This window comes from Gymnoscopelus microlampas (assembly GCF_963454915.1).
Source record: "Gymnoscopelus microlampas genome assembly, chromosome: 7".
Lineage (NCBI taxonomy): Eukaryota > Metazoa > Chordata > Actinopteri > Myctophiformes > Myctophidae > Gymnoscopelus > Gymnoscopelus microlampas.
In genome coordinates, this window is record NC_139944.1 from 2994201 (window position 1) to 3006700 (window position 12500).

General features: G+C 38.9%; 1 protein-coding gene across 1 annotated transcript in view; it reads left to right on the forward strand.

The window, feature by feature from the left end:
- LOC311048958 (sodium- and chloride-dependent taurine transporter-like) overlaps window positions 1-6856 on the forward strand; it is a 52618-nt gene extending 45762 nt beyond the window's left edge. The window contains exons 13-15 of the mRNA XM_084062341.1: window positions 136-236; window positions 3076-3246; window positions 4189-6856. Coding sequence (XP_083918467.1) covers window positions 136-236; window positions 3076-3246; window positions 4189-4362 — 446 coding nt within the window. The 3' untranslated portion in view covers window positions 4363-6856. The remainder of the gene's footprint in view (window positions 1-135; window positions 237-3075; window positions 3247-4188) is intronic.
- The last annotated feature ends 5644 nt before the right edge of the window (window positions 6857-12500 follow it).

Sequence of the window (12500 nt, forward strand, 5' to 3'; positions counted from 1 at the left end):
TGTGGGGACATTTTGGCCCTCACAGGTATATTGAGGACAACGTTGCTCATTTCACTGTTGAGACAAGACGCCAGTCTTGGCTGCAGTACATTTCGCCATGTGTTTTCGTCACGTTTCTGGGTTTTTCTTCTCCAGGCGCTGATAATTTCTACGATGCGATTGAGGACATGATTGGCTACAGACCAAATCCATGGATGAAATGGAGCTGGACTATCATCACGCCTCTCCTGTGTATGGTGAGGACACACACACACACACACACACACACACACACACACACACACACACACACACACACACACACACACACACACACACACACACACACACACACACACAGAGCGCGACAGCCACGCGCAGCCAAGCATAAAATGACTTGTCTTAGTTCTACTGCATGGATCTCTTCCCCACTCGTCCCTCCCTAACATTTTAGTCTAGTTTTTGAGTGGTGCTAGCCACTCCAAGGACTGACTTTGTGTGTGTGTCTGTCCGTCCGTCCGTATGAGCACGACCTCAACAGCTGCAGCTGATTACAACACAACGATGCAACCAGCTACACTAATTAACTCATCAAAGGCACCTCTCTTCATACTGGGTGTGATTTTTTATTTGTCGACGGAATTGTGAATATATTTATTCTTAGTTTTAATCATCATAGCTTAGTTTTTATTTAGTTTTCGTCAGTGAAAAAAGGTAGTCCACGAATATTTTTTGTCATTTAGTCTACAAAATGAACACTGGTCTTTAGTAGCCTGCTGCCAGAGACCTTGTGGCTGCCTAGGGCTGTCACGATAATGTCATTTTACTTATATTTAATAACAAGATTAATTGTCATACAACTAATTGCAATAGACGAGTCCACAGACGCGCTGCCTGTAGCTTCCTGTAGGCGGCCATTGCTGCGGTGTCGCGTCCGCGGAGCGTTGACACCGCAGCTATGGCTGCGCGCAGGGCAGCGCTCCGTGGATTCGTGTATAGGCTCTATGCAGCCATATTGGAAAGAAATTGGGCCTCATCTTACTTCCTTCACAGGTGTTACCAATGATACTAATGAAGGCTCTGTTCCATTCTGGTCAGGGTGCTGATATCGTGCATGTTGGCTCACTAGAAACACTCCATTTTGGTTCCCAAATGGCCCCTTATGGTGGGTGTGTAACTCTGAGAGTTTGTACATTTTTGTACATTTGTACACTCTCAGAGTTATGGGGGTCCTTGAAAACAGACAACCACTATGCCACACTACTGTAAATGGAACAGAGCCTTAATTAGTATTATTGGTAACACCTGTGAAGGAAGTAAGGAAGGGGCCCAATTCATTCCCAATATGGCTGCTGTGCATAGAGCCTATTAACGATTTAAAGGAGAATTCCGGACTACCTTTTTACCTTTTATATTATATCATTATATCCTAGGACGAGTGGTAGGCCTACAGTAGAACAAATTCATCTCGAGTCCACCGCAGCTAAAAACGTGTGCTTTTGGTCCATGTGCTAGATCGTGTATTTTAACACATTGCCTGCCAGAGTTTTTTCAGATTTTTAGCTGTTGTCTGCCAGGGTTTTGCCATGTTTTTGGTACCTGTTCGCGTAGCCACAGATTTTTTTCCTCCAGTATGATTGATCCCCAGATGGTTTCTAATCACAGATGAGATTCAGGTGTGGTTTCACAAATGTCAACGAGGTCATTTTGACCTCGTTGACATGTTTGGTTGATGTTTCAATATAGCTCAAAAGCAGTAGTTTTAAACCAAAAAACAAAGTGAATTGTTTGTCCGTTTGAATTTTAATAGCTTCTTTTTTTTTTTTTTTTTTTTTTTTTGATCTGACGTTCATATCAACAGAAACCTCGCCACAGTGTTGTTGTCCCAAATTGGCCGCCGTAGTGTTTACAAACCGACTTGGATGACGTCACGGGTGAAATCTCGTCTTGCGAGACTTCCAGATGGGCGCATCCAACACAGACACTGTGGAGAGTTTTCTGTCGATATGAAGTCAGATCTCACCCAAAAAAAAATATTAACCCATTGAGACCTGAAGCCGATTCTACGTCTCTATGTCTCCTAAATCCCAACAGTTTTCTGAAAAACGTGTGTTTCTATATCAGTGGTGCTCAATCTTTTTCATGTCAAGGACCCCCAAAATTATATGTATTTGGCTGCGGACCCCCATCAAAATATCTTGTTCCAGGGACCCCCAGAAGCAACGATTTGAGTTAAAAATGTTCGCTTTAAAAATATATATACATTCAAAGATTTGCACACATTTTCACGGTTTTTCAAAAATAGCAGATCTACAAGCTCGTAGCGTGGCACTCGGTGCCGCGCTATGAGCTTGTCTATCTGCTATTTTTGAATAGCCCAAAGTGTAAAATAATGCTTTTTAGCTCAAATCTAAAAATGGCACAGTTCCAGGTCTTAATGGGTTAAAATACGCAATCTAGCGCATGGACCGTCCGCTCGGGTTTTTAGCTGCGGTGGACTCAGGATGGAGTTATGCATTTTTTCTACTCTACCACTACCTCGGATATAATAATATCATATAAAGGTAAGAAAAAGGTAGTCCGGAATTCTCTTTTAAGTGTGATTTTCGCATTGAACACTGGAACGTGGGTTTGTACACAACAATTACATTATACATTTACATTACATTTACATTACAAATACATGGGGCATATGTGAAAAATAACTTGCGTATACAAAGAAATGACTGACATTTAATACGTTTATACTTTCAATCTTGTTTTCAAAATGGCGAAAATAGCTTTGTTGTAACAAGTTGTAAGCTTGTAGATCTGTTATTACTGCTTTTTAATATTTGAAAATGTAAGTACAATTCTCAACATGGAAACGAGTATGATGATTATGCAAAATAATTGCAATTATCTCAAATAATTGCGATTAGACGATTATGTAATAGCTTTGACTGGTCTATGGCTGCGGAGCCATAAACTCATCAATTTAATAGAAAGATTTTTTTGACTTTTTTCTCCTTTCCAAAATGTTTTAAAAATAGTGAAAATATATGACAAATACTCCAAAATGAATGTGTGTCGACCTCCCTTCCTCTTCCTGTTCAGAGCTGCTTCGTCTTCTCATTGGTCAAATACAAGCCACTGACGTACAACAAGGTCTATGAGTATCCTGATTGGTCCATCGGAGTGGGCTGGACCCTGGCCCTGGCCTCCATGATTTGCATCCCCATGGTGGTTGTCATCAAGATCATCCAATCAGACGGGCCGCTCATAGAGGTGGGTGGGGCAAGCAGCACAGTAGTTGACACATGCGGGGAATTGCATTTTTTTGTAAGGGAATGAAAAGATGCAAATACAATGTACAAAAACTAAAAGAACACAACATAGCCTACGTTAAAGGGGGTGTAAGTGATATGTTGTGGTTAAAATAAGTGTTAAATAGCTCTATAGTCTTGTCATTGCTATAGAGTGCTTGTTCAGTAACAGTGTTGAATAGCTCCATATTGTGAAAACCTGACCAGAAAATGCATTCTATTTATTAAAGAGCTGGAGAGACATGGAGACCCCTGTTACAGAACAGACACTACAGCAATGATAACTATGACAATACAGAGCGATTTAGCACTGTTACTGAACAAACACTCTATTAGCAATTATTACTATCACTATAGGCTCTATGCACAGCAGCCATATTATCACTTCCTTCACAGGTGTTACCAATGATACTAATGAAGGCTCTGTTCCATTTAGTGTAGCACAGTGGTTCTCAGATTTTTCAATTTCCACAACCCCCATAACTTTGAGAGTGTACAAATGGAACCAAATGGACCCTTATGGGTCCATTTGGTTCCATTTGTACACTCTCAGAGTTACACACCCGTAAGGGGCCATTTGGAACCCCCTCAAGGAACCATGAGGGTCCCTGGACCACACTTTGAGACCCACTGGCGTAGCAGAGTGTTTCCAGTGAGCCAACATGCACAATATCAGCACCCTGACTCTGTTTGACCAGAATGGAACAGAGCCTTCATTAGTATCATTGGTAACACCTGTGAATGTCTCACAATATGGCTGCAGTGCATATATACAGCTATTTCACACGGTTACTGAACAAACACTCTATAGCAGTTACAATAATATAGAGCTATTTAACAAAAACCTATAAAAAAATATATATGTGTATAATTGACTCCGCCCCCTCTCTCGTCCCGTGTGCAGAGGATCAAGGCGGTTGCCGCCCCCGTGAGGGGCGGGGCCAGCTCCCGCCCGGCAGACCACCGCGGGCCCAAGGAGCTCCGCTACCCCCTGGACCCCAACGGGAACAACGGCAAGGGGGGAGGGAGCCTCCTCCTCAAAGGCCCCACCCACACCATCGTAGAGACCATGATGTGAGGGGGAGGGGCTTCCTCTGTGAGAAACGCCCACCTCTCCTCCAACTCCGCCCCCCCCCCCCCCCCCCCCCAAATCGCTTCTTCTACTACTTCTTTCTATACGTTCTTTCTAAGCTATAGCCGGCTTTCTGTTTGTCTGTCTGTCTGTCTGTCTGTCTGTCTGTCCGTGCGGAAGGCTGGGCAGGGTGTTGACAAAGACTGAAGTACCGTTTCGGGTTGTTTTTTTCTTTCTTTTTCTTTTTTTTTCGTTAGAGAACTTCCAAAGGTTCCTTTTTTTTCTTTTTTTATTTTAACAATAATAATTCTGAAGAGGTTTGGGGATTTCTTTAACAAAAAAAAAAGGAAATTATCGTGTCTTGAGCCAGGATCAGAATCACTTTTATTGGCTGAAAGCAAAAATAACTTGTTTCCGTTGGCGAGTGACTTCGTCACTCACAAAGACTTAAGGCCATTACATACTACTTCCAACGTCGCGCTTCAGGACAGGCTTTCGGAGCTATAGTTAGGAGATTCAGGACACCTGGAGGTGCACAAGTTCCAAGAGAAAGTTCTGAGACCGCCCATCAGAAGTTCTGAATGACGTCAATTTGTGGTTATGTCACCTCCCTTTACGGAGAAAAGTTCACACGTCGGAAGGAGTACGGATTGCTCTTTAACGATCGCATAAGAAAATCTCTCTTTTGTCAAATGTTTAATAATCTAAAACACAAAACTACAGTTTCACGTAGCCGACTCAATTCAATGTCTTTTTGCGATCTTCAATCAGAGACAGGTCCTGCTCCTCGGCGAACAGGACCTTCCTTAACGGAAAAAGAAAAATATCTCGATTTGCAATCCAAACAGTAAGAATGTAAAAAAACGCACAGAAAGTCCCAAACCTCCTCGTACGGGGAGCAAAGTGTCCGATGAGGATGTGAAATGTGACGTATTTGTCTACCCTTGTCGTCTGTGGCGTACCGTATCGTTGTAGCTTATCTATCTATCTATCTATCTATCTATCTATCTATCTATCTATCTATCTATCTATCTATCTATCTATCTATCTATCTATCTATCTATCTATCTATCTTAGATCGTTTACAGTTCTGTATTACTGCATTAGGTGCTCTCCCTTGCCTACCCAAATTACAACATTTGTTTGATTTTGTTTTTATTTTCTACAGAGGAAGTTACATTGTTATTGTTCTTTTATCCTCCGTCAATGTTTATAATGTTTTTTTTGTTTTTGTTTTTATTAAGACTATATAATGGTATTCTCTATTGATGATAATTGCTGTAGTTTTACATAGAAGGAAAAAAACAAAACATTTTGGGATCAGATGAAACATTACTAAGCTATTGTACTTTACAGAAAGGCCGTTTATGCATTTATGTCAATATGTGTCAATATGAATTTATAGCTTTTCCTGTTGTGTAAATATACAGTTGTGGGCCATGTTCCAATTAACACGCTGACTGATGCTAATCCAGTTAGCACGCTAACTGATGCTAATCCAACGCGTTGTGTTACGGCCACGGTTCGATTGGAGGGCTTTTTTTCTTTTTATACATTTAGAGTAAGATAAGACCTTTATTGATGTTGCGAGGGAAATTCGTCAAGGTGCCCTTTTCTCCCCAATTTAGTCGTTACTCCCACTGCTCGCCACTGCTGTTGTATCCTCCTGGCTCGCCTGCCAGTGACCCCCGCCGGGAGGACGTACTGTTGGACCCTACTGGCTCACTTGCCAGTGAGGAGCCTCCGTCCTACTCCTCCTGTTCAACATTCCCCCTATGATAGGCTCCGCCCCCAGCCTGTAGGAGTTGCTAGCGCTGCCTCGAAGCTCAGAACACGTTACGAATCGAACCCTGGTTGTAGCCAATGGTTGAAAGGCCGAGGTTGGTCAGTTGGACACCAGACTGACATATCATGCGTTTCACTGCCTTTTATCAACAAACACCCCATCCAGATCTTTGTGAGATCTGGTGAACGGTCTGCGTTGGACAACGCCAACCAATCACAGAAAGAGTTTGACCCGATTGGACGCTGGTTGGCTGCCATGTGTTTGATCCCGCTCCTTCTCCAGAAATGTCCAGACTGATTCGAATATCATTTAAAATGGCGGAAGAATTCAACGACGACCATTGTGACAAATCAAAATCCCAAACTCTAAAGAAATGAGCGTGTTCAGACGCTACTATTAGGCTACTTAGCATGAGGAGAGTGGAGCTAGCATGGCTGCCAGTGGCTACATTATATTTTCCAACAGATTTGAACATTGGATAGCGCTGATTGAACACTCCCCCCCGGGCGTGGCCATTGACCAAGTGTGTTGGAAAAAGGAATATGCATGGCCCTGTTCCATTATCAGTGTTGAACACTTCTGAGTGGCCTTGATAACATTTGGAAAATGGCCCACTATATATATATATATATATATATATATATATATATATATATATATATATATATATATATACATTCTATGGGCTGGATTTTAAACAAAAAAAAAAGACTTTTACAATCCTCAAAAACAATACTTTATTACATTCTCTGTGTAACTCGAGAAGCGCCGTAATAGCGGTCATATGGTCTACTCACGACAAAATGAGTTTTTATTAGACATTAACGCTGATTATTACAACGATAAATAGCATCATGATTGTTAGTCTTTTTTATATTGTCTGCATACATAGAGGTTATGTTTGTTGTTGCTGTTGGGTGGAAACCGTGTACGTCCAAAATTCCTTTTTGATTATGATTTTTAAAACAAAGAAAATAGTGAAAATAGCCGATCTACAAGCTGACTTGTAGATCTGCTATTTTCACTACTTTTGTGCCAACCTCTTGTACGATGAAGTAGTAGGGTATTGAATTATGAAAAAACATGAAAAGTTGAAATATGGAGATATGATGTTTCTGCCCGACAGCAACGTTGTGTAAGTTCATTCACTCAGGAGCTCCACTTTAACAGTGGTGAGAGAAAACTACTCAAGATTATTTACTCAAGTAAAATGTACTAATACCACCATATAGAAATTCTCTCTTACAAGCAAAAGTCCCGTACTCAAAAGTTATTTTCCAAACGTTTTCAGCATTTGCCAAAAATATATTTTTAAAATAGCCAATCTACTGTACAAGCTATTTTCGAATGGACGGACATATAAAATAGGGGCTTAATTGGTCCATGTAAATGTTTGTATTTATAATCTAAATCTACAAAGTAACTTGTGTAACTAATTGTAGTGGAGTAAAAACAGTAAAATATTTGACCCCTGAGATGTAGTGGAGTAGAAGTATAGAGTATTGAAAAAATGGAAATACTTACCCTAACCCAAGTAAAGTAAAAGTACCTGAAAATTATACTTTAGTGCAGTGCTTGAGTAAATTTACTTAGTTACTTTCCACCACTTGTCCTTTAGGTCAAATCATTTCAGTTTTTATTTATTTTTATATCTACGACTACATTCACGCCGAGCGCCAAAGACGAGGTTATTTTAATGTTTTCATTTTAAAGGAATACGTCACCCCCCCCCAAAAAAAGTGTTTTTAGCATTCCTGAGCCAATAATTCAATAATTGAGGACTCTTCTGCGGTATAGAGAACAAAATCAAATTATATAAAATAATAATATAAACTCCAAAACAACTCTCACAGTGTAATCACTGATGAGACTACTGGCGACCTATGTTCAAAAACAATGTTTTAAATATGGTTTTGTTCTTGTTAAGGTCTCCTATTTACTTCAGTCAGTCAAATATTGATATTATTGGCCCAGGAATGTGACAAAAACACAATAATGTCCATGAATTCAAGGCTTCATGGGATGAGTAAGTGATAGATTTAGTGAAGTATTCCTTTAATACCAACTATAGGGCACAATTCTGATCTCGTCTGATGGTCTGGCTTTGCAAAAAAACAAAACAAAACTAAAAAAGACTTTTCTCCAAGTCCCTTTAACCATAGATAAATATACTCACAGATTCCGCATTGGAGTGTGCTCGGTGCGTCTACGCGGCCGCCATATTGGTACAGGCATAGGGACGGGGCGATAATCGCTATTATCTGTTATTGCGATAATAACATAAACGCTCACAATAATCATATCGCAGAGATTTAAATATATCGCAAAATTGTCCTCCGTCATACACTGGACCTGAGTTGGCTCTGTACTTGGACCGCTCATTGCCACAAAAAATAGCAAATCTACAACCTCACAACGTCTGTGAGATTGTAGATCTGATATTTTTTGCAGTTTAAGTATATTTTGATTATTTGATGATACGATACAATACTGCTTTATTGTCAGCTTTCACAGAAATGTGTCTTTCGACACAGCAGCCTCGAATGCAACATATAATATCGTTAACTGCAATTGAATTTGGCCACGATTCGATACTATTTTCATATCGTCTCATCCCTAGTACAGACATACTTCCATTCTCCACGTTCCAATACTCCTCCGTCCTACACCAAAACTATGACGAAAAATATCCATCGACCATTTCGTCAATAAATAACTAGAATGATCTTAAATTAATCAGATTCTCTCACCAACAAAACATCATAGTTAAAGCGAAACACCCACGTTTCCCAGTGTTGCGTCGAATGTGGTGACCTATCGAATTCTGTGACCGGAAGCTGTTCCGCCTGTCTGCAGCATGGGAAGCAATTGGGGATAAGCATCTCATTGGCTGTCTTTCGGACCAATAGGGGATACATCATGATCCTTTCGACCAATGATCAAAAAATCACGGGAAAGTGACTGCTAGTCAAATTGAAACAAACCGGCGTATTTCTCGCTGTGGAATTCTGGACGGGTTCCTCTTGCCAATATGGCCGCCGCCCCGTTGATGCACGATCCAGCAGCCAATGAGGGTCTGCGTGTAGATGTCTGTGCCTTCAACACCAAGGACCATGGCACTCTCTAAGATGGCTGCCTGCAACGTTTACTGTTTTATAAGCGATTACATTCATTCAAGTTAATTTAACCATAATGGGTTAGTTAATAATTATATTATAGACATATCAGTGTGATAAAGATGTTTACAGACAAGTCCCCACAAGTCACTTGAATACTGATACAACTTTTGATATGTTTTTTTAATGTGGTTATATCATAAAAACCAGTGATGGACAAAGTACTCAACAGCACCAGTACTTGAGTCAAAGTATAAATACTCCCGGTCAAATATTACTCGACTAAAAGTGAAAGTTGCTCTGGCAAATTTGTACTCTGTCAAAAAAGACTTGAGTATGCAAAAGTGCATGCTTTTAAGAAACATGTCTGTATTGAAAAGTACAAAGTACAATTAATATCAATAGCAGAAACAATAGTAGATCTAGATATGCTATTTTCTCTATATTTGAAATAGGGCTGAAGAAGTTAATTCATAATGTACTTTTCCCTTCCTGGAAATGCAGTCTAGTCAAAATTACAATATTTGTCTTTGAAATGTCGTGGAGTGAAAGTCATAAAGTTTCTTTAAAAAAATACAAATACTCAAGTAAAGCATTGATTCTTAAGTAAATGTACTTTGTTACTGTCCACCACTGTTCACATCATAAACATAATCCAGGACCAGACATGTTATTCATATGGTATCAAACTATTCCTTTAACTATAAACAGCCATGTGAGAGTGTCAACTTTGTTTCTAATAGAGCTGGCAAATAAGCGTTTTAATACAATATCTACTGAACATTTCTGCTTGGTGATCAATAAAGTTTTGTTTTATCTTATCTTATAAAAGGCTAAATAAACCTGGACAACAAAAAAAAAGAACCAGTGGATTAAAACTGTGAAATTCAAGTCACTGTCAGAGTTAAATGAAATAAAATAAAGAGCGTATTGTATGAGAGCTAAACTCTGGGCCAGGTTATCTAAAATGTCAGGTTGAAATTGTGTGTTGATTTATACTGCCTACGTCTGTTTATCAGTGCTCCACTCCCTCTGCCTTCTCACACTCCCCGCCCAGTCGGCCAAAAAAAAAAAAGAAAAAAGATACAAGCTTCCTGTTCAAAAACAAATCCCAGTTCGATTTTTAACAATAATGTCGAACATTTGTATATTGATTTTATTGTTTCGTCAGAGACGATTAGTGAGAGATATATGAGAATAAATAAATGGAAGCATCAGTAATGCATTAATAAGGCATTAATTTAAGCGATAATTATGCACAATGCAAGTTCGTGTACCGCGGAATGTCGTTAATGTGAAAGATCGCTCCCGAGCGAAAGAAAATGTTTCTGAAGATTCTATTTTTAAGTGAATGGACGACGAAAAAATATTTTATTTCTTTTATTTTTTATTTTCATGTTTTATTGTTGTAATATTATTCTTTTTTTATTGTCTGTCACTCACATTTTTGCCTTTTTGTATTCCAAATAGAAAAGTGTATTTGACCTCTTGTCACGTACAACTGTCAATCAAAGAGAAAAAAAGAAAAAAAGAAAACAAAGCGGAAGCGAAACAGAAGCTGCGATTTGTATAAACGTGCAATACTTTGTAGAAAGAGAAAGTATTTTTTTCATGCTGTTTTCATTTTTTTTGTTTTCCAGTAGGTGGTACTATGACCGGTGGGCCAGGACAAAGTAGCCTACTCTGCTTGAGTACTGAGGAGTACTCAAGTACTTTAGTCAAAGTATATATACTCCTGGTAGAATATTACTACAAGTGGCTCTGTCGAACTTGTACTTGAGTTAAAGTCTCTGAGTATTGTACTTGCTTTTTAAAAAGTACTTAGGTATAAAAGTACCAAAAATATCAATAAAAGTGACACTTTGTGATCTTGTAAATCGGCTATTTTCACTATGTCTGAAATAGCCTGAAGTGTACTTTTTGTCCCCTCTTCCTAGAAATGTGGTAGAGTCAAAAGTACAATTTTTTGTCTTTGAAATGTAATGGAGTGAAAGTATCCAAAAATACAAACACTCAAGTAAAGTACAGATACTCAAAATGTACTACAGTACTCAAGTGATTAGTGCTTTGTTCTTGTCTACCACTGGTACTGACTTTGTGAGTAGCCTGTGAATTCTTGAAAACAAGAATATTTGTCCATTTTCAGGGGCCAATTTCAATTAAAAGCGTAAAAATGCTCTATACAGTTATAAAAAACCAAACGGATTTTAAGCTACTCCAATTCATATCTTGTGATTTGAAGATGCACTGAGAATAAAAAAAACAATGATTTTAACATTGTCATAAATATGTGCCTGAGTTTTATTTCTGAGTTAAGAAATACTGGGGGGAGCAGACCAAGAGCAGACCAAGTATGGATCCAAAGGTCAAGTTTACTAGGTATTGAGGGTTTAAGTGGTTAAATGTCTGCAAATATACATGAACATCAAAAGATAATGTGTAAACAGACTGATGAATTGACTACAAAGGACCACAATGGAAACAAGCCCCTGGGGCTTTTTGTGTTATCCCTTTTGGCATAACCTTTGACTGGACTACCTGTACTGTTAATAAGCTTGTTAATAAAGTATTCAATCAATCAATCAAAAACTAACAAACTATACAAAACTGATGACAGTGCTGTCAAACAAGTCTATGAAGCTATCTATGAAATATATGAGAAGAGTTTAATCTGCAACACAATTGTATACAATATAGTGGGGGTCCCTGCTTAATCTCTCCCTCAATCAATCAAAGGCTAAGCTAAAGAAGGGCCCAATCCAGAAGAAGTTGCAACATTAATATGATATAGTTTTTATTGGTCCTAAAAATACCCTCCTATTTACTTTGGTTCAGCGTTGACTTGTCTGACATTGTTCCCCATATTCATTATTATATTCAGGGCTTTGGTGATCCGTGTCTTTCAACAGATTAATCAATAGTTTTTCAAATCGTCACCTTGCTAAACTAATGGCCTAAGTCATTTTTTGAGGACAATTATATTTTTGCCTGAGTCAGCTCCTCATGACACTGGCCACCTCTGTTAAAATCGCCCAACTCCTAATTGAAAAGGATCATGCTGTTCACTCCCCTTTGTGTGACTTACAAAAAATAGGCCTTTTTTATACATAACTGACAGACAGTGTTATTTCTATTTAAATAGTCATAATTTGGGTGAAATGATTAAGAAATATCATATAGTTTTGTTTTGGATCAGTTTTTTATTTTTCCTGAACAACTTAAAAAAATGACTTGGGCCATTA